Source organism: Pelobates fuscus, chromosome 3, assembly GCF_036172605.1.
Source record: "Pelobates fuscus isolate aPelFus1 chromosome 3, aPelFus1.pri, whole genome shotgun sequence".
NCBI classification, from domain to species: Eukaryota; Metazoa; Chordata; class Amphibia; order Anura; family Pelobatidae; genus Pelobates; species Pelobates fuscus.
In genome coordinates, this window is record NC_086319.1 from 422781966 (window position 1) to 422809740 (window position 27775).

Here is a 27775-nt window from a genome sequence, read left to right on the forward strand (position 1 = left end):
GATGGAAGGTGGGAGAGCTAGCGATGGAAGGTGGGAGAGCTAGCGATGGAAGGTTGGAAGGTGTGAGAGGAAGGATGGAAGGTGGGAGAGCTAGCGATGGAAGGTGGGAGAGCTAGCGATGGAAGGTGGGAGAGCTAGCGATGGAAGGTGGGAGAGCTAGCGATGGAAGGTGGGAGAGCTAGCGATGGAAAGTGGGAGAGCTAGCGATGGAAGGATGGAAGAGGAAGGATAGAAGGTGGGAGAGCTAGCGATGGAAGGTGGGAGAGGAAGGATGGAGGCCATCACATTCCGTAGCGCTGTACAATGGGTGGACTAACAGACATGTAATTTACGTAATATATACGATGGAAGGTGGGAGAGGAAGGATGGAAGGTGGGAGAGGAAGGATGGAAGGTGGGAGAGCTAGCGATGGAAGGTGGGAGAGCTAGCGATGGAAGGTGGGAGAGCTAGCGATGGAAGGTGGGAGAGCTAGCGATGGAAGGTGGGAGAGGAAGCGATGGAAGAAGAAGGATGGAAGGTGATAGAGGAAGCAATGGAAGGTGATAGATGAAGCATGGAAGGTGGGAGAGGAAGGATGGGAAAGGAAGGATGGAAGGTGGGAGAGGAAGGATGGAAGGTGGGAGAGTTGGCGATAGAGGAGAGATGGAAGGTTTGGGGATAGAGGAGAGATGAAAGGCATAATTAAAGATTGATAGTGATATGGAAGAGTTGCTGGTTAAGATTTTGTTATCTGGAATAGCCTTCCAGTGGGAGCAGTAACAGTGATATAGAAAGGGTAGTAGATACATGGAATAGCCTTCCAGTGGGAGCAGTAACAGTGATATAGAAAGGGTAGTAGATACCTGGAATAGCCTTTCAGTGGGAGCAGTAACAGTGATATAGAAAGGGTAGTAGATACCTGGAATAGCCTTTCAGTGGGAGCAGTAACAGTGATATAGAAAGGGTAGTAGATACCGGGAATAGCCTTCCAGTGGGAGCAGTAACAGTGATATAGAAAGGGTAGTAGATACCTGGAATAGCCTTTCAGTGGGAGCAGTAACAGTGATATAGAAAGGGAAGTAGATACCTGGAATAGCCTTCCAGTGGGAGCAGTAACAGTGATATAGAAAAGGTAGTAGATACCTGGAATAGCCTTCCAGTGGGAGCAGTAACAGTGATATAGAAAGGGTAGTAGATACCGGGAATAGCCTTCCAGTGGGAGCAGTAACAGTGATATAGAAAGGGTAGTAGATACCTGGAATAGCCTTCCAGTGCGAGCAGTAACAGTGATATAGAAAGGGAAGTAGATATCTGGAATAGCCTTCCAGTGGGAGCAGTAGCAGTGATATAGAAAAGGTAGTAGATACCTGGAATAGCCTTCCAGTGGGAGCAGTAACAGTGATATAGAAAGGGTAGTAGATACCTGGAATAGCCTTCCAGTGGGAGCAGTAAGAGTGATTTAGAAGGAGCAGTAGTGACCTGGAATAGGCTATAATTAAATTTGAGGTTTTACAATAGACGTCTCCATGACTATTTTTAGCCATATCTATATAAATCTATCACTATGTATTGTGCAGGGCTCGCCAGTGAGCAGTGAAAATCTTATCCCTGGCAAACAGAGATTACCCCTTGAGTCGTACTATTGCTTGCAGTGGCGAGTAACTTTGAAGGCCTGGCTAGTAGCACAGGACTGCAAATGTGAAGCTCTTATTAATGTATCAGTAATAAGCATCAATACTCACTATTTGTGCACTGTGTGAAGTACTATTGTGTGTGTGTGTGTGTGTGTGTGTATATATATTCTGTATCATTCTAGAGTACACCCAGGGCAGTACGCATAGCTTCATTAAAATATTGTGCTCTACAATCCTGGGAGGTGTACTGTAACGTGCAGCAAAAATATACAACTAAAAACTGTCCAAAAAAGGCAACTTTGAAAAAAAAATCCGAAACTCCCCTAAATCCTTTTTTCCCTAACTTCCAATTAGTGCAAGCAATAAGCTCACTTGTAACGTGCAGATGCTTCCTATACTATATCGTGTGCAATCCTCACTGTCTGTGCATTGCACCACACTTACAATTAGTGTGTAGGTACTCAGTACTATTATACTGTGAACAAAGCTTACCATTATAGTGTAGATACAAAGCATCAGAATACTATTGGTGTCTAGTGTGTAGATATTCACAAATACTACAGAGCGCACCATTTTCACTTTTATTGGGCATATTATTATTATTATTTTTTATATAGCGCCATCACATTCCGTAGCGCTGTACAATGGGTGGACTAACAGACATGTAATTTACGTAATATATACGTTACATGTGTAGAGAACACTCAGGTCACTATGATAATACAAATATTCAGTACCATTACACAGGTCACAGTGCTCACTATTAGTGAATACATGTTCATCGTGCGATCTGCCGGATACATGTGAAAGTACTCCGGTAAATGGCACTAGATTTGCTATTAGTCTCCAGATAGTCACAGCCATTAGAGGTTCCACCAATCTCACTATTAGTCTACAGACACTCATGACAACTATAGAATGTACTTTGCTCACTATTAGTGTTTAGATACTCAGTCATTATAGAGTGGCCCACACTCCTCATTCATGTACACAAACTCAATACACAATGCTCACTATTGGTGCACAGTATCCACACCATTATACAATGGATTGTTTTCGTTATTAGTCATCATCATTATAGAGTGCATTCAGGCCCACTGAAAAGTGCACCAAATTCACTATTAATGTACCCAATGCACCAAGAACACGGTTAGTATACACCATTACAGTGCACACGTATCATTATATAGTGAACTATGTTCACTATTCGCTGAACTTGCACTACATTCATTGTTAATATGCAGGTACTTTTAGCATTCCACGTTGCTCTAAACTCACTAGTAGCGTGCCAATCCTCAGAATGAGTACATAGTGAACTCTGCTTAATATCGGTGTTCAGTACCATTTATGACGTGCACTATGCTCACTAATAATGTGCAGGTACTCCTTACCATTATACAGTGCATATGCTCACTATTAATGTGCATGTATTCCTTGCCATTATACAGTGCACTACTATGCTCACTATTAGTGTGCATGTATTCCTCACCATTATACAGTGCACGATGCTCACTATTAGTGTGCATGTATTCCTTGCCATTATACAGTGCACTATGCTCACTATTAGTGTGCATGTATTCCATTATACAGTGCACTGTGCGCACTATTAATGTGCATGTATTCCTTGCCATTATACAGTGCACTATGCTCAATATTAATGTGCATGTATTCCTTACCATTATACAGTGCACTGTGCTCACTATTAGTGTGCATGTATTCCTTACCATTATACAGTGCACTATGCTCACTATTAATGTGCATGTATTCCTTGCCATTATACAGTGCACTGTGCTCACTATTAGTGTGCATGTATTCCTCACCATTATACAGTGCACTATGCTCACTATTAATGTGCATGTATTCCTTGCCATTATACAGTGCACTATGCACACTATTAGTGTGCATGTATTCCTTGCCATTATACAGTGCACTGTGCTCACTATTGATGTGCATGTATTCCTTACCATTATACAGTGCACTATGCTCACTATTAATGTGCATGTATTCCTTGCCATTATACAGTGCACTGTGCTCACTATTAGTGTGCATGTATTCCTCACCATTATACAGTGCACTATGCTCACTATTAATGTGCATGTATTCCTTGCCATTATACAGTGCACTATGCACACTATTAGTGTGCATGTATTCCTTACCATTATACAGTGCACTATTCTCACTATTAATGTGCATGTATTCCTTGCCATTATACAGTGCACTGTGCTCACTATTGATGTGCATGTATTCCTCACCATTATACAGTGCACTATGCTCACTATTAGTGTGCATGTATTCCTTGCCATTATACAGTGCACTATGCTCACTATTGATGTGCATGTATTCCTCACCATTATACAGTGCACTATGCTCACTATTAGTGTGCATGTATTCCTCACCATTATACAGTGCACTGTGCTCACTATTAATGTGCATGCATTCCTTACCATTATACAGTGCACTGTGCTCACTATTAGTGTGCATGTATTCCTTGCCATTATACAGTGCACTATGCTCACTATTAATATGCATGCATTCCTTACCATTATACAGTGCACTGTGCTCACTATTAGTGTGCATGCATTCCTTATCATTATACAGTGCACTGTGCTCACTATTAATGTGCATGTATTCCTCACCATTATACAGTGCACTGTGCGCACTAATAATGTGCATGTATTCCTTGACATTATACAGTGCACTATGCTCACTATTAGTGTGCATGTATTCCTTACCATTATACAGTGCACTATGCTCACTATTAATGTGCATGTATTCCTTGCCATTATACAGTGCACTATGCTCACTATTAATATGCATGCATTCCTTACCATTATACAGTGCACTGTGCTCACTATTAGTGTGCATGTATTCCTTACCATTATACAGTGCACTGTGCGCACTAATAATGTGCATGTATTCCTTGACATTATACAGTGCACTATGCTCACTATTAGTGTGCATTTATTCCTTACCATTATACAGTGCACTATGCTCACTATCAATGTGCATGTATTCCTCACCATTATACAGTGCACTGTGCTCACTGTTAATGTGCATGCATTCCTTACCATTATACAGTGCACTATGCTCACTATTAATGTGCATGCATTTCTTATCATTATACAGTGCACTATGCTCACTATTAATGTGCATGCATTTCTTATCATTATACAGTGCACTGTGCTCACTATTAATGTGCATGTATTCCTTGCCATTATACAGTGCACTGTGCTCACTATTAGTGTGCATGTATTCCTCACCATTATACAGTGCACTGTGCTCACTATTAATGTGCATGTATTCCTCACCATTATACAGTGCACTGTGCTCATTATTAATGTGCATGTATTCCTTGCCATTATACAGTGCACTATGCTCACTATTAATGTGCATGTATTCCTTGCCATTATACAGTGCACTGTGCTCACTATTAGTGTGCATGTATTCCTCACCATTATACAGTGCACTGTGCTCACTGTTAGTGTGCATATATCCCTTACCATTATACAGTGCACTATGCTCACTATTAATGTGCATGTATTCCTCACCATTATACAGTGCACTATGCTCACTATTAGTGTGCATGTACTCCTCACCATTATACAGTGCACTGTGCTCACTATTAATGTGCATGTATTTCTTGCCATTATACAGTGCACTATTCTCACTATTAATGTGCATGTATTCCTTGCCATTATACAGTGCACTGTGCTCACTATTGATGTGCATGTATTCCTCACCATTATACAGTGCACTATGCTCACTATTAGTGTGCATGTATTCCTTGCCATTATACAGTGCACTATGCTCACTATTGATGTGCATGTATTCCTCACCATTATACAGTGCACTATGCTCACTATTAGTGTGCATGTATTCCTCACCATTATACAGTGCACTGTGCTCACTATTAATGTGCATGCATTCCTTAACATTATACAGTGCACTGTGCTCACTATTAGTGTGCATGTATTCCTTGCCATTATACAGTGCACTATGCTCACTATTAATATGCATGCATTCCTTACCATTATACAGTGCACTGTGCTCACTATTAGTGTGCATGCATTCCTTATCATTATACAGTGCACTATGCTCACTATTAATGTGCATGCATTCCTTATCATTATACAGTGCACTGTGCTCACTATTAATGTGCATGTATTCCTCACCATTATACAGTGCACTGTGCTCACTATTAGTGTGCATGTTTTCCTCACCATTATACAGTGCACTGTGCGCACTAATAATGTGCATGTATTCCTTACCATTATACAGTGCACTGTGCTCACTATTAATGTGCATGTATTCCTTGCCATTATACAGTGCACTATGCTCACTATTAATATGCATGCATTCCTTACCATTATACAGTGCACTGTGCTCACTATTAGTGTGCATGTATTCCTTACCATTATACAGTGCACTGTGCGCACTAATAATGTGCATGTATTCCTTGACATTATACAGTGCACTATGCTCACTATTAGTGTGCATGTATTCCTTACCATTATACAGTGCACTATGCTCACTATCAATGTGCATGTATTCCTCACCATTATACAGTGCACTGTGCTCACTGTTAATGTGCATGCATTCCTTACCATTATACAGTGCACTATGCTCACTATTAATGTGCATGCATTTCTTATCATTATACAGTGCACTATGCTCACTATTAATGTGCATGCATTTCTTATCATTATACAGTGCACTGTGCTCACTATTAATGTGCATGTATTCCTTGCCATTATACAGTGCACTGTGCTCACTATTAGTGTGCATGTATTCCTCACCATTATACAGTGCACTGTGCTCACTATTAATGTGCATGTATTCCTCACCATTATACAGTGCACTGTGCTCATTATTAATGTGCATGTATTCCTTGCCATTATACAGTGCACTATGCTCACTATTAATGTGCATGTATTCCTTGCCATTATACAGTGCACTGTGCTCACTATTAGTGTGCATGTATTCCTCACCATTATACAGTGCACTGTGCTCACTGTTAGTGTGCATATATCCCTTACCATTATACAGTGCACTATGCTCACTATTAATGTGCATGTATTCCTCACCATTATACAGTGCACTATGCTCACTATTAGTGTGCATGTATTCCTCACCATTATACAGTGCACTGTGCTCACTATTAATGTGCATGTATTTCTTGCCATTATACAGTGCACTGTGCTCACTATTAGTGTGCATGTATTCCTCACCATTATACAGTGCACTGTGCTCACTGTTAGTGTGCATATATCCCTTACCATTATACAGTGCACTATGCTCACTATTAATGTGCATGTATTCCTTGCCATTATACAGTGCACTATGCTCACTATTAATGTGCATGCATTTCTTACCATTATACAGTGCACTATGCTCACTATTAATGTGCATGTATTCCTCACCATTATACAGTGCACTGTGCTCACTATTAGTGTGCATGTATTCCTCACCATTATACAGTGCACGGTGCTCACTATTAGTGTGCATGTTTTCCTCACCATTATACAGTGCACGATGCTCACTATTAGTGTGCATGTATTCCTTGCCATTATACAGTGCACTATGCTCACTATTAATGTGCATGTATTCCTTGCCATTATATAGTGCACTGTGCTCACTATTAGTGTGCATGTATTCCTTACCATGATATAGTGCACTCATAGCCGTGCGCACTGGGTGTGCCATGGCAGTCCCGCATTTTGTGGGTCTGTCCCGGCGACTTTATTCCAGGACAAATGTTTGTTTGTATTGATATTTATATGAGTGCGGGTCTGTGTATGTGTTTATGTATGCAAGAGTGTATTTGTGTGTGTGTGTGTGTGTGTGTATGTATATATATATATATATATATATATATATATATAGTGACAAAAGCAACTTTGCCACTGGTTCTTGGAGGGGCCTGCTTGCCAGCCTCTGGCCTCAGGACTATGGGCCCTGCAATATACCTTGTCCAATGTACTTTAAAAAGCTCTGTTCTCATGTGAAGTATGCACTCTTGTACTCCATACAGAGAGTCCGACCGTTGGCCCTAATTCTCTGGAACTGTTTTGGGCATGGGACCATGTGCACGGTGGGTCAAAAAGAGACTTCCAGGAAATTCCTGAATCCCTGAACCGATCTGGGTGATTTTTGGATATGTTGGTCACCCAGATCAGGGCTATCAGGGGATGTGGGGATATGTGGTGTTTTGGGGTGTATTCCAGACTTTGTAAAAATGTGTTTTTTTTTCTGCTTAGAGTTAATTGAGTTAGTCCATTGTCTTCGTTAATTGTATCACAGGCAGAGGGGAGGGATTGTGTACACTGTATGGGAGTATCTGAATGTAAACCTTTGTTTTTATTGGCTTTTATGTTTTGTATTCGGTGCCCAACTAGGTCCACCTGGACGTCACCTTCGCTGTAAAACTTGTATAAAAGACCAGTTTGTGCCATTAAACTGTCAGACCTTCTTACCCTCAACTCGCAGCCTCGTCTCGTGTTGTAGGATACTGCTATAATCACATTGGGGATTGCTATACTCTGTATACTCCCCTGGATGCTAATCGCTAGCTGTTCTAAGAGCTGTTCCTGCTTCGCTCTCTGAAGGAAGAGAGGTTTACCCTGGAACCTGGAGCCTTGTCATAGGTCCAGGGTGGGTAGCAGACGGCGAGACCCCAATCAAGCTACAGCGGTTCGTGAGGTCTGCAGTGCTTATGGTGTCTGGTGCGGTGCTGACGGTCCTTGGTAAGCACTAGGAGCATCGATTGACGGGTTATCCGTTACATATATATACATACACACTGAACAAAATTGTAAACGCAACACTTTTGTTTTTGCCCCCATTTTGCCTGAACTCAAAGATCTAAGACTTTTTCTATGTACACAAAAGACCTATTTCTCTCAAATATTGTTTACAAATCTGTCTAAATCTGTGTTAGTGAGCACTTCTCCTTTGCCGATATAATCCATCCACCTCACAGGTGTGGCATATCAAGATGCTGATTAGACAGCACGAGTATTGCACAGGTGTGCCTTAGGCTGGCCACAATAAAAGGCCGCTCTAAAATGTGCAGTTTTATCACACAGCACAATGCCAAAGATGTCGCAAATTTTGAGGGAGCATGCAATTGGAATGTCCACCAGAGCTGTTAACCGTGTATTGAATGTTAATTTCTCTACCATAAGCCGTCTCCAAAGGCGTTTTCGAGAATTCAACTGGACTCACAACCGCAGACCATGTGTAACCACACCAGCCCACGACCTCCACATCCAACATCGTCTGAGACCAGCCACCCGGACAGCTGCTGCAACAATCTGTTTGCATAACCAAAGAATTTCTGCAGAAACTGTCTCAGGGAAGCTCATCTGCATGCTCGTCGTCCTCATCGCGGTCTCGACCCGACTGCAGTTCATCATCGTAACCGACTTCAGTGTGCAAATGCTCACATTCGATGGCGTCTGGCACTTTGGAGAGATGTTCTCTTCATGGACGAATCACGGTTTTCACTCTACAGGGCAGATGGCAGACAGCGTGTATGGCGTCGTGTGGGTGAGCAGTTTGCGGATGTCAACGTTGTGGATCGAGTGGCCCATGGTGGCGGTGGGGTTATGGTATGGGTAGGCTTATGTTATGGACAACGAACACCGGTACATTTCATTGATGGCATTGGCTATTGTTGTGCCACTCATCCACGACCATCACCTCATGTTGCAGCATGATGCAAGGACGCCACCAATATTGTGGCCAGCCTAAGGCACACCTGTGCAATAATCACGCTGCTAATCAGCATCTTGATATGCTACACCTGTGAGATGAATGGATTATCTCGGCAACAGAGAAGTGCTCACTAACAAAGATTTAAACAGATTTGTGAATATTCGAGAGAAATAGGCCTTTTGTCTTAGATCTTTGAGTTCAGGCAATGAAAAATGGGGGCAAAAACAAAAGTGTTAGGTTTTGTAATTTTTTGGGGGTGTGTGTGTGTGTGTGTATATGTGTGTGTGTTTTAGGGTGCATACCCTAATGCAATAGGCTGCGCATGCCTATGAGTGCACTATGCTCACTATTAGTGTGTAGGGACTCCTTACCATTATAAGGTGCACTATGCTCACTATTAGTGTGCAGGGACTCCTTACCGTTATACAGTGCTCACTATTAGTGTGTAGGGGCTCCTTACAATTAAACAGTGCACTATGCTCTATAATGGTGTGCAGGGACTCCTTACCGTTATACAGTGCACTATGCTCACTATTAGTGTGCAGGGACTCCTTACCATTATATAATGCTCTATGCTCACTATTAGTGTGCAGGGACTCCTTACCATTATATAGTGCACTATGCTCTATAATGGTGTGCAGGGACTCCTTACCATTACACACTGCACTATGCTCACTATTAGTGTGTAGGGGCTCCTTACAATTAAACAGTGCACTATGCTCTATAATGGTGTGCAGGGACTCCTTACCGTTATACAGTGCTCACTATTAGTGTGTAGGGGCTCCTTACAATTAAACAGTGCACTATGCTCTATAATGGTGTGCAGGGACTCCTTACCGTTATACAGTGCACTATGCTCACTATTAGTGTGCAGGGACTCCTTACCATTACATAGTGCACTATGCTCACTATTAGTGTGCAGGGACTCCTTACCATTACATAGTGCACTATGCTCACTATTAGTGTGCAGGGACTCCTTACCATTATATAATGCTCTATGCTCACTATTAGTGTGCAGGCACTCATTACCATTACATAGTGCACTATGCTCACTATTAGTGTGTAGGAACTCCTTACCATTACACACTGCACTATGCTCACTATTAGTGTGTAGGAACTCCTTACCATTATACAGTGCACTATGCTCACTATTAGTGTGCAGGGACTCCTTACCATTATATGTGCAGGGACTCCTTACCATTATATAATGCTCTATGCTCACTATTAGTGTGCAGGCACTCATTACCATTATATAGTGCACTATGCTCACTATTAGTGTGCAGGGACTCCTTGCCATTAAACAGTGCACTATGCTCACTATTAGTGTGCAGGTACTCCTTACCATTATATAGTGCTCTATGCTCACTACTAGTGTGCAGGCACTCATTACCATTACATAGTGCACTATGCTCACTATTAGTGTGCAGGGACTCCTTACCATTATATAGTGCACTATGCTCACTATTAGTATGTAGGAACTCCTTACCATTATACCGTGTGCACTATGCTCACTATTCGTGTGCAGGTACTCCTTACCATTATATAGTGCTCTATGCTCACTATTAGTGTGCAGGCACTCATTACCATTACATAGTGCACTATGCTCACTATTAGTGTGCAGGGACTCCTTACCATTACATAGTGCACTATGCTCACTATTAGTGTGCAGGGACTCCTTACCATTACATAGTGCACTATGCTCACTATTAGTGTGTAGGGACTCCTTGCCATTAAACAGTGCTCTATGCTCACTATTAGTGTGCAGGCACTCATTACCATTATATAGTGCACTATGCTCACTATACAATGCACCAAGTTTGCTAACAGCACACATATAATCGGCAGTGTTATACACATTCTCACCATCTTCCAGGGGTACGTAGATGTTGAGGTAAAGGCAGTCCTCGCTCTGGTTTTGCACGTAGCCTGCCACAACATCCATATTTTCTGTGAACCACAGAGGCAGCATAATTCCTGGTAACATCCCATGGAGGTTCTGAGGGCACACTGGAGCAAAACTAGTGGCATTTCGAATCTCTGTCCAGGATGCTGGGGCCTCTGGTAGCTGAAATCTCCTTTCTCCAATCGGCGGGGTAGCATAAGGCACCCCTAAATACTGTACAACAGGTCCCAGGATCTCATTGTTCAGATCTTTCTTCACCCCACGCAGTCTCCCATAGTTTGTGTTGACCACCGGATATTTCTCGTCCCCTTTCTGCGCTGCCGTCGGACAGGCAGCCAGGAGCCAGAGCATCAGCGAGGCACAGAATTCCGGAGCCATTTGATGGTTGGGGAGGTACATGACGTGGCACAAACTGAGAGGCTTGGGGTAACAAGTGGAGGGATTGGGAAACGTGCAGGAATGGCAAGGGAAACAGGATTAATTTAAATCAAAATAGGACCATGTCAGGGTGATCTAAAAAATCTGAATGCAGACTGGGAACTAAAAAAGTGCTACAAACAGGAATCCGACATGAATAGGATTTTGGGTTAAAACATCAGTGATCGGGGGGCTTCAGAATGAAAGAGAATTTCAGTTAATAGATAATGTTTTAAGGAATATAGTGTCAGCATTGTTCTGGGATATAAAGACGGGGAATGTATCTACTAATGGGGGGCAGTAATAAAAATATTATAAAAAAGGGGGTGCTCGAAGTGTCACAGAGGCTCGGAGGAGAGCTTGATCAGAGGGGGAGAGAGTTGTTGGAATGGAGAAGACATCACTCTGTTACGTTCCATCTTTGACAGGGAAACAGGGTTGGGAGGGAGGACAGTGGCCCACGATGTTTGGCATTGAGAAAGCCTGAGAATGGGACAAGATGGTGCATGGAAAAAATGGCAGTGGAGGGTGAGGCGGAGGGAAATGAACAGGAAAGAGGAGGATAAAAGAAAAAAGTAATCAGCATTATTAGAAATACTTCGAATACGATTAGACAGACTTCATGTTACTATTAAAAAAATCACAGAGATATGAAATGCAAAGCATGGCTCACCCCCTGGCAGTGAACGGGTTAATTATTAATGGCTACGAGTACATAATCTGCCACAGGGTTACCTGCCTACCCCACTGCCCAAACCTCCACCCCCGTCGGCGATCAGTCATACAGGATCACTGATTTAATTACACAGCTCCTTATGGTTAGTTTGGAATCCAACAATTAAAGAAACAAACATATAATTAACGAATGAGAAAGAGAAACTGGGTATCAAAGGAGAGGGGGGGAGATATAGAGAGAGACACGGCTTCCAAGAGAGAGAGGTATGGAGGAAGAGACACCGTAAATGAGAGCTACAGAACAGCACATACAGTGAGAGATACCTGGTTAGAGAGAGATACGGGGAGAGAGAGGGCGATACAGTGAGAGACATGTGGTTAGAGAGAGACACGGGGAGAGAGAGGGCGATACAGTGAGAGATACCTGGTTAGAGAGAGACTGGGAGAGAGCGCGATATAGTGAAAGATATGTGGTTAGAGAGAGGGCGATACAGTGAGAGATACCTAGTTAGAGACACGGGGAGAGAGAGCGCGATACAGTGAGAGGCATGAGGTTAGAGAGAGGGCGATACAGTGAGAGATACCTAGTTAGAGACACGGGGAGAGAGAGCGCGATACAGTGAGAGGCATGAGGTTAGAGAGAGGGCGATACAGTGAGAGATACGGGGAGAGAGCGTGATACAGTGAAAGACATGTGGCTAGAGAGAGGGGGCAATACAGTGAGAGATACCTCGTTAGAGAGAGACGGAGAGAGAGAGAGGGCAATACAGCGAGAGATACCTGGTTAGAGAGAGACGGAGAGAGAGAGAGGGCAATACAGTGAGAGATACCTTGTTAGAGAGAGAGAGGGCAATACAGTGAGAGATACCTGGTTAGAGAGAGACGGAGAGAGAGAGAGGGCAATACAGTGAGAGATACCTTGTTAGAGAGAGAGAGGGCAATACAGTGAGAGATACCTCGTTAGAGAGAGAGGGCAATACAGTGAGAGATACCTCGTTAGAGAGAGACGGAGAGAGAGAGAGGGCAATACAGTGAGAGATACCTGGTTAGAGAGACGGGGAGAGAGAGATACAGTGAGAGATACCTGATTAGAGAGAGAGAAGGCGATACAATGAGAGATTCCTGTATAGCAGACTTGATCCCCTTTCCGCTCGATCGTCTGTAACACCCCTTGTTCGTTTCTCAAACTAAGATTCTTTTCCCCTTTTAATACCTCCTGAACCCCGACCACCCCCTGGCTCATTAACTTCAATATAAGTCATTAACTCAAGTGCTCTCTGGATGGCTGCCATTCCTATGACCGAACGCACGTGCTTTACGGAATGGCAGCCATTTTGTCTCCCAAACAACGGTACTTGGATGTCCAACACTAGGAGCTAATTCCAGATACTCCATCTCGTGAACCCCCGGTGAAACCCCGGTGTACCACGGTCTGCTCCTCTCACAAACAAGCCAGAGACGAGTATTTGCTCCCTAAGAGCCAGGGGGAGCATTCGTTTTTGTTCGCACAGGTACTTCTGAAAGTTAACCGGCCGCTGCCTCTTTCTTCCTGGAACTATTTTAGGCTACAACCTCGTGGTCAAAACTTTGTCCCGATAGCGATCTCCTTACACTGAATGGATCTGAGCGCTATTTGGACAACTCCGATCCGGGCTATTTAAGACATGTGGGGTTCTTGTGTAGTTTAATTGTGTTTTGGGGGTGTTTTGTATATTTCATGTATGGTTCCCTGTAACTGATAGATAATTGAGTTACTGGTCTTTGACTCAATTATCTCCCAGACACAGGGACGCCTGGGAGGGGTTTGTGTAATATTGTATGAAGACCCCATGCTGGGGTCTGTGCATAAATAGTAGAGTGTGGCACCATAAAAAATAGTTGCACTCCCAGAACTGTGTCGTTAAGTTAGTGGGAGGGATAGAGCTATTCACTTTACAGCGTTTTGTTCCTGAGTTCCAGTTACCGCGGATCGAGCGAAAGAAAGTCCTTTTCAGAACTAGGGCCACATGCTGCTTAAAAAGTTATGGGGGGAGAGAGAGCGATACAGTGAGAGATACCTAGTTAGAGAGAGACGGAGAGAGAGAGAGAGAGAGGGCAATACAGTGAGAGATACCTAGTTAGAGAGGGGAGGAGGATAGGGATAGAGATGTGGTAGAGGAGATTAGTGGTGGGGCAGAGAGTAACAGAAAGTTGAAGATGGAGAGTTATTACGGGGGAGAGACAGAGAAAAAGAGAACGACGCTGAAAAAATGCAGCGCAAGTATTGAGGCAAGTTATCAAGAAACATCCCGAACGAACACTGCACAGACATAATTACCCTGTGTGACGGTACAATCCGTTACTCCGTCAAGCATTCCCTTCTTCCCATAAAATAATATTCCCAATAATCCACAGGAATAAATATCGCCGGTATCACCAAATAATCCACACATGAGCCAAGGCTTAATGCTAAAACAAGACTTTACTGGAAGTAACGACAACAGGTGATAGAGGGTTGGCCCTATAGCAATAAATAGAGAAATCGAGGAACAGCACGGGGGTAACCCTAAGTAGAGAGATGCAAAAAAAGAGAAGAAGAGACTGTCCCTGACTAGTATAAAAGAAAATCTCAAAAAAATACTTTATTGGGTAAGACTAAAAACACACACAGATACTTACAAAGTTGCTAGTCACTAATGTCCCAATCATGGGTCAGAAAAAGGTGACTGCAACTAAACAGACTCAGTGAAAAATATATATACAAACGGGAAGACAGTGAACAGGACGTAGATGGACAATAACAGGGCAAAAAACACAAGAAGAAGTTTAGTAGATACGTCCCCACCCCAGTAGTTGCCCAATGCACAAGATACTATTGCTCAGGGTTGCCTGAATGGCAAGATCGTAATGTGTTACAGTGTAGCAAGAGTGATAAAAGTACACAAAATTGGCTACAATATATACAGAATTCCCCTACGAAGTAAGGGCTTGGGGTAATCAGCTAGATGATAAAAAAATAAGAGGTGGGAACTGCTATGTAGGTGACAAAGAAATTCATATAGCTATGGCTTCTCTTAAATCGGGTAAAACCCCAGGCCCGGATGGCTATACCGCTGAATATAACAAAAATCTAAAACACCAGATCAGCCCCACCCTTAAAGCCCTTTTTGACCAAATCTATCTGAGAGGACTCTCAATAGACTCCATTAACCAAGCATGTACTGTGCTAATACCGAAACCAGGTAGGGATATGGAGGATTTGGTGTCTTATCGCCCTATATCGTTGCTCAATTTGGACTTCAAAATTCTCACTAAGATCATAGCCTCAAGAGTTCAATAATTTTTACCCAGGGCCCTCACGGGTCACCAACTGGAGTTTGTGGTGGGAAGACAGATGGTCACGGGTGTCCGGAGGGCGTTGGCGGCTGTGACGGGCGTCTTCCCTCATCAACCTCGACATTGAGAAGGCATTCGATAGCATCACTTGCCAACATTTGATACGAGTCCTTAAACTGCACTACTTCAGGCACGTCTTTGTGACCTTTGTTAAAAACCTGCAACACAACCCAACCACATGCATCACGACAAATGGACTGGATTCCCCATATTTCACTCTGGGATGAGGGGTACGACAGCGTACTATTTAACCTAGCCATAGACCCCCTGTTGCGAGCCATTGAATCAATGCCGGACTTCGAGGGCATCCCCCTGGGAGATGTCACTATGAAGGTCTCTGCCTTTGCCGATGACATACTCCTATATACCTCGGAGCCAACCTCCTCCATACCACCTATCCTTGACCTACTTGACAAATTCCATGCCATGGCAGGACTTAAAGTTAACTGGTCGAAATCCAGTGCGCTACATCTGGGGAGGGAATCGCCTCCTAGGCTACGAGAGGGGTCCCACTGAAATGGCAAACCTCGGCCTTACAATATCTAGGGATCAAGATCCCAAGAAACATAGGCCAACTGTACAAATTAAACATTCCTCCTGTTCTCTCCTCCATTTTTAATGAATTGGAACACTGGCACAAATTGCCACTCTCCTACATAGGACGGGCCAATCTCTATAAACTAGTTTGTTTCCCAAAGCTACTATACCCACTTCAAGTACTCCCAGTCTTACACTCCAAAAAAGGTAATTGTCTTCTAAATAAAAAACTGAGGCACTTTCTCTGGCAGGGATCGAGGGCCAGGCTGAGCCTAACTAAACTTCACCAAACCAAATGCAACGGAGGACTTAATCTCCCAAACACCAGTGAATACAGTATGGTGGCCCAACTCTGGCATGTGCTCAATTGGATCCAGTCACAGTCACGATACTCGGACCTAGCTTTGGAATCCTTTCTGGCGCAGCCGCATACCCTGACAGTACTTCTACACAAACCACACAGCCTACTTTCGGATGATATTCTCTCAAATCCTCTCTTGGCCGCCACGATTAAGGCCTGGAAGATGGCTCGGGCCAGCATTGGGGCAAACCCGCTATGCTCCATACACCTACCCCTGCTCCAGAACCCCGGGTTCCAGGATGGATCCAACACATACCCATTCACGATGTGGGCAGGGCCTCGGGTCTCTGAGTTCCTTTGTAGATTTTGACACAAACAGATTTCTCACTATGGGGTGCCTGAGGGAGTGCTTCCCGGACCTTCCCATACCTGAGTTGCATACTTTCAATTACGACATTATTTTTACAACATAAGTCAACGCCTCACGCCCTCCGAATGGAGTAACTCTCTGGATCGTCTTTTATGCACCACAAACCCAGCATTTTACTCCATCTCTACCCTCTATGCCCTTCTACGATACACACCTGATTGGAACACATTACAGACAGGTCTGGAGAAATGGAAGACTCATTTCCCTGACATCACACCTAAGAACATCCTAAACTCACATTACACTCAAAGTCAACTGCTCCCCATGGTTTCATATTGAAACATGTTCCTGAAAACCACACACTACACATATTTCACGCCACATAGACTACACCTCATGGCAAGGAAGGACTCCTCTACCTGCTTTAAATGCACCCACACCAAAGCAGATATATATCACTGTCTGTGGGAGTGTCCCATGATCCAGACTTTCTGGAGAGAGGTTACTCAATACTTAATGAACAACAACATGACGCCCATACCATTTAAATCCCAGTTTTCTATTGTTGGGACCCGTAAGCGGTGACCCCATACCTAATAGACGCTTCTCTATGATTATAGCAGCGGTGGGCTGCAAAACCATTCTTCAGGTTTGGAACCAGCCGGGCAGTCCATCACTCACTTTATTCTTAACCAAACTCAAGTTCCTTTTTAAAATGGATTGGCTTCATACCCTAACCAACAAGGAACTTCTTATAAAAAAAAATAAAAATACTCACATGGATATGGTATATGTCTACACTAGACACCTCCTTCCAATCTAGAATTAGAGCAACTTTGGAGTACACGGCATGGTTCTCGACCGAGGTGGTGGCGGGAAGGGGTGTGCTGCCCAGTGCTACTCATCCATAAATCTATATACGGCTCCTGGGGAGCGGGGATGTCCAGTGGACAGGTAATTGTAAATAGTTATTGACCTTGAAAAACCCTGAGGGAGGGAGAGAGGGGAGGAGGAAAGGCAAACCTATATAGAGATCCAGGGGTTGCAGAACAATCAAAGTAATGTGGATACAAAGTGTATCCGATTATAAGATAAACATACCTAGAGCAAACTTATTGAATGTACTAAAACAGTTAAATTCTTATGACACCCAATACAAAATGTCATTGTGACATGTAAATGTCATTGTGACTTTCATTGCTCTACACGGATTTCTACCAACCCAACTCACACGGATGCGGATCACACCTCATGTACACGTCACATCCTACGACAAAAATGCGCTAACAACCCTCCTGAGCAACACTGCACCAACCACAATCCCACTCCTACACAACATGTTAAACGCAACATCTCCTAAGGTTATTTGTTTTCTGTTTTTGTTCTTCTTTAATTATAAAAAATCGAAACTCTGGCAGAGGGCAACCAAGTCAACCAACACAACAGGAAGAAAACCCTCGACAAAATAACTCTCGACTTTCTTTTCCTTTCTGTAACGCATAATTGACATATGTACTATCATATGGCTTTTGCACAAGCCTAACAATGTTACTTTACCATACGATCTGCCATTGCAAAAATAAAGATTTTTTTTAAAAAGAGAGAGAACTAGAGATAGAAGAAGAGTAACAGCAGGATAAAGAAACGATGGGTAGAAGTTTATAGCAAAGACCGATAAAGGAGATGTATCATTGTACCTACAGCACATATTGTCTGTGGCAGACCGCCTGGTACCCCGACTGGGTACCTCCGCCAAACACGCTTCCTAGCTACCGCCAGGACACCATAAGCGCTTTCAGCCCCGAGCCGCTGCAGCTTGACTGGGGTCACTCCATCGCTTCCCACGCTGGACCAGGGTCCTGGATCCAGCTCCTAGTGGTCATAGCTCTCCTACAGAGAGTATAGCTGGTATAGCAGAAATTATAGCCAGCATAGCATCCCCCCCACACATTAGCTGAGACTTAATGCTGGGAGGAGATCTGTTTAATGCAGGCAGAGCCTCAGAATTTATACATACAGCAAACTCCTCCCCTGGACCTGAGAGATAATTGAGCCAGGAACTGTTCAAACTCAATTATCTCCAGGTACAGAAAAACACCATTTAAAACACCTCTAAAATCCATAGAAACCAATCAAGAGTCACATCTGAGTGACCATCATATCCAAAATCACTCAGATCAATTCGGTGGTTTGGATTTTCCATGGAAGTCAACTTTTGACAGTTTCTGCCCAAAAAAGTTTCATAAGAAAAGTGGTAGTGTTCGGTCAATTTCGGGAGTCCAAAACAAAATACCGAACCGATCCTCTAGCTCCTAGGTAGCGATTGTTTGCCTAGTTCAGGAGTCGTCAACCTGGTCCCTACCAGTGGGCGTTTTAGGATTCCAGGTGGGCGGTAGCAGAATCCTCCCTCCATCCAGAGAGATGAAAGCTCTATTCAACTCTTGCGCACTCAGTGGTAAGCAGGAAGTGCGAGGTTGCAGATGTGAGTGCATGAAAGCACGTGAGTGTGTGCCTGAACGTGCATGTGAGCCCGTACGCACGTACAAACGCGCGCCGTTGTGAACGAGTGTAACGCGGGTACAGGAAGGGGAGAAGTTGGAGTAGGTAGGGGGATACACGATAGCAGGGAGTGGAGTACTTGGAAAATAGGAGAAAGAAGGACCAGGGTACGTGTAGAATAGGAGAAAGAAGGAGCAGGGTACTTGTAGAATAGGAGAAAGAAGGAGCAGGGTACGTGTAGAATAGGAGAAAGAAGGAGCAGGGTACGTGTAGAATAGGAGAAAGAAGGAGCAGAGTCCTTGTAGAATAGGAGAAAGAAGGAGCAGAGTATTTGTAGAATAGGAGAAAGAATGAGCAGAGTACTTGTAGAATAGGAGAAAGAAGGAGCAGAGTACTTGTAGAATAGGAGAAAGAATGAGCAGAGTACGTGTAGAATAGGAGAAAGAAGGAGCAGGGTACGTGTAGAATAGGAGAAAGAAGGAGTAGAGTCCTTGTAGAATAGGAGAAAGAAGGAGCAGAGTACGTGTAAAAAAGGAGAAAGAAGGAGCATAGTATTTGTAGAATAGGAGAGAGAAGGAGCAGGGTACGTGTAAAAAAAGGAGAAAGAAGGAGCATAGTATTTGTAGAATAGGAGAAAGAAGGAGCAGGGTACGTGTAAAAAAGGAGAGAAGGAGCAGAGTATTTGTAGAATAGGAGAAAGAAGGAGCAGGGTATTTGTAGAATAGGAGAAAGAAGGAGCAGAGTACTTGTAGAATAGGAGAAAGAAGGAGCAGAGTATTTGTAGAATAGGAGAAAGAATGAGCAGAGTATTTGTAGAATAGGAGAAAGAAGGAGCAGGGTACGTGTAGAATAGGAGAAAGAAGGAGCAGAGTATTTGTAGAATAGGAGAAAGAAGGAGCAGAGTATTTGTAGAATAGGAGAAAGAAGGAGCAGAGTATTTGTAGAATAGGAGAAAGAAGGAGCAGAGTACTTGTAGAATAGGAGAAAGAAGGAGCAGAGTACTTGTAGAATAGGAGAAAGAAGGAGCAGAGTACTAGTAGAATAGGAGAAAGAAGGAGCAGAGTATTTGTAGAATAGGAGAAAGAAGGAGCAGAGTACTTGTAGAATAGGAGAAATAAGGAGCAGAGTATTTGTAGAATAGGAGAAAGAAGGAGCAGGGTACGTGTAAAAAAGGAGAAAGAAGGAGCAGAGTACTTGTAGAATAGGAGAAAGAAGGAGCAGAGTATTTGTAGAATAGGAGAAAGAAGGAGCAGAGTATTTGTAGAATAGGGGAAAGAAGGAGCAGAGTACTTGTAGAATAGGAGAAAGAGGGAGCAGAGAATTTGTAGAATAGGAGAAAGAAGGAGCAGAGTATTTGTAGAATAGGAGGAAGAAGGAGCAGAGTATTTGTAGAATAGGAGAAAGAAGGAGCAGAGTATTTGTAGAATAGGAGAAAGAAGGAGCAGAGTACTTGTAGAATAGGAGAAAGAAGGAGCAGAGTACTAGTAGAATAGTTTAAAGAAGGAGCAGAGTATTTGTAGAATAGGAGAAAGAAGGAGCAGAGTACTTGTAGAATAGGAGAAAGAAGGAGCAGAGTATTTGTAGAATAGGAGAAAGAAGGAGCAGAGTATTTGTAGAATAGGAGAAAGAAGGAGCAGAGTACTTGTAGAATAGGAGAAAGAAGGAGCAGAGTATTTGTAGAATAGGAGAAAGAAGGAGCAGAGTACTTGTAGAATAGGAGAAAGAAGGAGCAGAGTACTTGTAGAATAGGAGAAAGAAGGAGCAGAGTACTTGTAGAATAGGAGAAAGAAGGAGCAGAGTACTTGTAGAATAGGAGAAAGAAGGAAAATATAAAAAGGAAAAGGAGTGAATTGTTGTTGGCTAATAAGTGGGCTACCTAGCTCAGCCTTCCTGCTGGGCATTGCTATAAGGAAGGGAGAGGAGGGGAGCTGATGGACGGATGAGAAATCATATTATGAGCAAACCGAGAAATCGTCTGAATATCACCGAAAGAGGAGACCTTTGTTTGTTCCTTACAAAAATCAAACCAGATATCAAATATTTAGTCTCGCAGCATCAACCTCAAGGATCTCATTAATCACTAGTTAAAGGTAATTTCAATTTACTTTAAGTTAAAAACATTATAAACATGCATAAAGTAGAACTAAAAAGATAAATGTACGTACATTTTTAAAAAAAAAATGTAAACCCCCACCTTTCTAAAAAATATTCCGCACTTGCGCAAAAAAAGTAAAAATCGAAAACTGGTGGGTGGTAAGGACATTTTTCCATCAAGAAAGATGCATTATTGGGTGGTAGGTAGAAAAAGGTTGACTACCCCTGGCCTAGTTTATGCAAACTTAATGGCACTCTAGTGACTTGAATAGCAACGAAGTATGTGTTCGTCATATTTCAACGGTGTTCACGAGTTAGAGTGTCCGATTTTAGTTCCATGCTGTAGCGGACCCCGGGTAACCGGACTGGTTACCTATGCTCATACCTTCCTTCAGCCTCTCAGGAACCCTTACAACAAGCAGGCATCCATTTCACCCCCCAGTAACTGGACAACACAGTTCTGGGAGTACAACACAAACTGACCTCTGTTTATTTTGTCACACAAGGTTTTACATGCACAGACCCCTACATGGGGTCTCCAACACAAAACAGGGGTTTCCATCACAAGAAGCTGATGGGGGATAAAAGAGAGACAATGTCCTGCTGTGACAGGAAAAAGAAGGGGGAGGGGCACAGACAAGCAATACATTCAAAAAAGGAAGGGTGAGCGGTACAGACAAGCAATGGTTAACAGCCAGGGGTGTTTGGTTGTTGCGACCTCATGGTCCAAGATGCGACCACATGACCCACACAGATGGGGGTGTGGTAGACGAACGGGGAGGGGAGGAGTTATGGACAGCCGAACAAAGGGAGTAAGAGGTATATAACAGCATCTATTCCGCTACACATGCACTCGACGACCGAACACGCTGCCTGCGTTTGTGCGAACAAGATGGCCTCCAACTTAGTTCCCATATGTTTCTGCATACGAACGGCGGCCACCCAGCCGAACACTTAGAATATATAGTGTGAAAACGAGGATGGAGGTATCGGGAGAGGTCAATAGGGGTTAACAAGCCCAGCAGTGGTCTGCAGTTCGTGGATTTGTTGGGTTCCCGAACAATAAAGGGAAACCACATGAAAAAAAGTATTTTAAAAGGCTGTTACATGGTCTATAGTCCTTGGGCAGAAGGCTAGCCAGCAGGCGAGCTTGTGGCAGAGGCATTGTGACGGAACACCATCACTGAGTACCATGCTCACATGTGCCCACTCGCATGCCTGCTTATTGTTTTCAGGTCATCATGCTGGGTATTTCCCTATCTAAAAGGCAATGTATTGTTTGGATCTCCCCTTGTTCGCAAATCATGTATGGACTTGATTGAAAGAGTGTGCTTGAGTATTGATCTGTGGGTGGGTATTGGTGTCTCTTGTGGATATGATATTGAAACACCGGGGTTTGTTTGTTCTCAAAAGCTGAGGACCATTAACATATCAAAGGACTCCCTGTCTGGGAGGCAATCAGGACATATGGGAGAGTTGGTTTGTGCTGGGGCCAGACTTCCAGGCCACTTGGGTGTGTGAATTCTCACACCTGGCAGAGTGGCTCTGTTGGGGTCCCAGCTTCAGAGAGGAACTTGGAATGTAAGCTCTGAACTTCCATGCAATCAATTAACCCCTTTTGAAATATTAAAATGTGTTGGTGGGGTGTTTAGAACTATTGTAGATTTGTCTGTACCTGAGGGATAATTACATTCTTTAGTAAGAAGAGGGGCCATAGGTTTCCTCACGCAATTATCTCTCAGGCACAGAGGATCTTGGGAGAAAAGACCCTATATGTTTGTGTTGAAAACCCCTTGCAGGGGACGTTGCATAAAGGCTGTGTGTGGCCCTGAATAAAGACTCAGCTAATGTGTGGGGGGAAAGCTAGGCTTGCTCTTTTACTTGCTATACCTTGCTATACTCTCTGGAGGAGAGCTCTACCCACTGAGAGCTGGATCCAGGGCTTGGGTCCAGGGTGGGAAGAGGCGGCAAGACCCCAGCCAAGCTGCGGCGGCTAGGGGCTGGAAATGCTTATGGTGTCCCGGCGAAGTGTCCTCCGATAACTAGGAAGCGTGATTGGTGGAGGTACCTAGTCGGGATATGAAGCAGTCCGCCACAGGCATTTTTGCCACATTGTCAATATTAAGTAAAGGAATTGAAGAATGCTCGGGATGTGTATAAGGTTAACACAGTAAAGGAATTGAAGAATGCTCGGGATGTGTATAAGGTTAACACAGTAAAGGAATTGAAGGCTCGGGATGTGTGTAAGAACCACCGAGATGACTGGTACACTATTTCACTTTAGAAAGTCTCCTCAATGAATCCCACTCTGATCAATTTGAAGTCAATAAGCACCATTAATAAAAGGACCGGTTTTACTCCCTTCTACACCCAGATGGATTTACCGTAATTGGCAAATTTCATTCATACACATGGATATGCAGCAGATGGAAAATCCAAATCTGCCCTCGAGGAAAGTCTCACTAGTTTTTTAATAGAAATCTGCAGCAAAGGCCACATAATGAATGAGGAACGTGGAAAGTGACTCCATAACCACAGATTCAGTTACTGATAAATTCTATTTCACTAGAGCCTCTCTTTGTACTATGGCTCCTGTCCAACCATGGCCCCTCATCGTACTATGACTCCTGTCCAACCATGGTCCTCTCCATGGCCCCTTTTCTTACTATGACTCCTATCCCACTATGACTCCTGTCCCACTGTGGCCCCTCTTCTTACTATTGCTCCAGTCCAACCATGGCCCTTCTTCGTACTATGGCTCCTGTCCAACCATAGCCCCTCTTCTTACTATGACCCCTTTCCCACTATGACCCCTGTCCCACTATGACTCCTGTCCAACTGTGGCCCCTCTTCTTACTATGGCTCCTGTCCAACCATAGCCCCTCCTCCTAGTATGGCTCCTGTCCAACCATGGCTCCTTTCCAACCATGGCCCCACTATGAATTCTTATAATGGCTCCTGTCAAACCATAGCCCCTCTTTTTACTATGACTCCTATCCCACTATGGCCCCTATTCTTACTATGGCTCCTGTCCAACCATAGCCCCTCTTTTTACTATGACTCCTATCCAGAGCGCTATCTCTCGCCTTACTATAACTCCTATGTTGTCAAGACTGCTTTCCTGCTCATTGATCATGACCTTCCTCCTATTACTATGAGTCCAATCCTGGCCCCTTCCTGGTTGATATATTTATATTAAACCTGTCCTGATTACTTCTCTCGAGGTTATAATGTATTTTTCTAATTTTACAGTTCCTGGTTAAGATCTCTTTTGACAATAGTTATGTGGCAAACCTAGCCACTTCTGGACTGTACTGTAGAAAGGTTGTCCGTAGGCTGTATGGGGTACTGTGTATATTTTGCTGTGTGTGTATTGTATTATGGTAGTTCGCATGCTGGCAGCCGTAAGCTACCAGCATGCAAACACTTCGTTCGACGAACCGCGGCTATCCGGGCTGTTCGTCAAACGAATACGGGATCCCCAGGTAGACCACACACTTAGAGTCGTGTGGCGCTCATTAACCGATTGCAACAATGTTGCAACCGGTAATTAAAGGCTCTCCTAGGTGGCCGCCGTTCGACTACCGACCATGCGGCGGTCGGCCATCTTGGATCCTTTGTCTCCGCAGCGGTGTTCGGTTGTCGAGTGTCTGGAACTGAAAACGGCTACTCGATGATACGAACACCGCTGGACTTCCAGAGCGTTCGGGAGTTCCGCTCTCATCACATTATGTTCCCCATCGGTGTTCGGTAGTTTCAAACCGAACTCGATGGTTAAATGTATTTCGTGCGGCGTTCGGTTAGTTTAGCTGGGATCTGAGCGGTATTCTCACTAAATGTGCCCGCAGACCCCAGCTATCTACCGAACGGTTGTTCGTATAAAAGCGATGAATATTATGTGAAATACATATTTTTATGTGAATTGTCAGTTTGGCTGCACGAGGGGATAATCCACTTAATCGTCCATTTTAGTGTGAGTATCCCTCTCGTGCAGCAATGCCTGTTGGGATAATTACACTGCCTGATGGGAGAAATCCCCTGTAACATCTGTAAGGAAATCTGTAAGGGGAACTGCATAAATATGGAAGTCTGTGAATCAAGCAAGTTAGTTGACTCCCAGACTGTGTTTCGTCCGGTTATTGGGAGGATTGGGATATTGCCTTGCTTCCTAGCGTTGACTGTGGATTTTCCTGTGATACCAGCGGAGATCGTGGATTATACTACTGCATTCCGCTACAAGTTATCCGGGCTATATCTGCCCTAGATACATCTCCCTTGTTTACCATACCTGGTAAATTACACTCAAGTTTCAGGCTGGAAAAAAGTTTAATAAAATCCTTATTTTCTTTTTTGCCAAACTGGGGGAGACACTATAGCGTTAGGAATTCAGATTTGTATTCCTTTAAAGGACCACTCTAGTGCCAGGAAAACATGCTCGTTTTCCTGGCACTAGAGTGCCCTGAGGGTGCCCCCACCCTCAGGGTCCCCCTCCCGCCCGGCTCTGGAAAGGGGAAAAGGGGTAAAACTTACCTTTATCCAGCGCTGGGCGGGGAGATCTCTGCCTCCGATCCTCCTCCGTTCCGCCCCGTCGGCTGAATGCGCACGCGTGGCAAGAGCTGCGCGCGCATTCAGCCGGTCTCATAGGAAAGCATTTACAATGCTTTCCTATGGACGCTTGCGTGCTCTCACTGTGATTTTCACAGTGAGAATCACGCAAGCGCCTCTAGCGGCTGTCAATGAGACAGCCACTAGAGGATTTGGGGGAAGGCTTAACCCATTAATAAACATAGCAGTTTCTCTGAAACTGCTATGTTTATAAAAAAAATGGGTTAACCCTAGCTGGACCTGGCACCCAGACCACTTCATTAAGCTGAAGTGGTCTGGGTGCCTAGAGTGGTCCTTTAAGACATTTATTCTGGTAACACCAAAACTGGTTAAAATAATAATGATATCAAATCATTCCCTTCCCTAGTTGTACATGAACGTTTTGATAACTCTATTGCCCAGTTTATTTGTATGTCTCATGTTTATATATCTATTAATGGTTATAATTATATCCGGTTTATAGTATTTTCTGGTTATACATACTCTAGTGATCGATTTGTCGGATACCCTTCTAATAACTTTTACAAAACTGCGCTGGTATCTAAAGACTTGGGGCCATGATTTAATCATTTTTGGATAAACTTTTGAAACTATCACTATCCGTGTAAATTATAGATCTACAGGAGTCATCGTTTATGGTATTTTGGTATTTAAGACGGATGCTCCCGTAGATTTGGAGAGGGTTGAAGACCAGCCTCCTGCCCACGGATTATAGGCCTGGTACCAAGAGCCTCTAAAAGGGCTATTGTCACTGTGGGTAGGGCTATGAGGCCCTGGACGCTTACTGTGCTTCCCAGCCGGACTTGAGGACCTCTGGGGATTGCTTGGGCTCGTTTCACACATCGGGTGCCTGACTGGGAGATACTCTGAGACGGTGCTGAAGTCTGGTCGATATACATTGCACATTTCTGACACTCCTCAGCCAAAGAAAATGTCCAACATAGAAACATAGAAACATAGAATGTGACGGCAGATAAGAACCATTCGGCCCATCTAGTCTGCCCAATTTTCTAAATACTTTCATTAGTCCCTGGCCTTATCTTATAGTTAGGATAGCCTTATGCCTATCCCACGCATGCTTAAACTCCTTTACTGTGTTAACCTCTACCACTTCAGATGGAAGGCTATTCCATGCATCCACTACCCTCTCAGTAAAGTAATACTTCCTGGTATTATTTTTAAACCTTTGTGGGCTCAGTTTTCCTATTTTTCTTTGGTTCCACACTAATAGGGGGGATATGATAGAAACATTGAAATACATAAAGGAAATCAACACAGTAAAGGAGGAGACTATATTTAAACGAAGAAAAACTACCACAACAAGAGGACATAGTCTTAAATTAGAGGGACAAAGGTTTAAAAATAATACCAGGAAGTATTACTGAGAGTATTGGAAATCCTCTAATTTAAGACTATGTCCTCTTGTTGTGGTAAAAATGTAATATTTGGCAGCGGTGGGATTTGAACCTATGCCTCCAAAGAGACTGGAGCCTAAATCCAGCGCCTTAGACCGCTCAGCCACGCTACCTTCGATAAAATTGTATATATATTAATATAACTGTGCTAGTACCAATTTGTAGAACAATTACTCACATTTACCAGGATATTTCACTTTATTTCTCTCTTATTTATGTTGGTATGTGCAATTATCAATGTTCACAGTAGCATAT

At 43.6% G+C, this 27775-nt stretch overlaps 1 protein-coding gene and 1 non-coding gene across 3 annotated transcripts in view; both read right to left on the reverse strand.

Annotated features, from left to right (window-relative positions):
• The window catches only part of NLGN2 (neuroligin 2), a 215868-nt gene that overhangs the window by 148213 nt on the left and 39880 nt on the right, over nucleotides 1-27775 (reverse strand). The window contains exon 2 of one of the 2 annotated variants that reach the window (XM_063449816.1): nucleotides 11193-12132. The exons of the other annotated variant lie outside the window; for it this stretch is intronic. Coding sequence (XP_063305886.1) covers nucleotides 11193-11631 — 439 coding nt within the window. The 5' untranslated portion in view covers nucleotides 11632-12132. The remainder of the gene's footprint in view (nucleotides 1-11192; nucleotides 12133-27775) is intronic. 2 annotated transcript variants of the gene reach the window in all.
• On the reverse strand, nucleotides 27552-27633 carry TRNAL-UAG (transfer RNA leucine (anticodon UAG)). The gene has a single exon. It is a non-coding gene; the product is annotated as a tRNA-Leu (tRNA).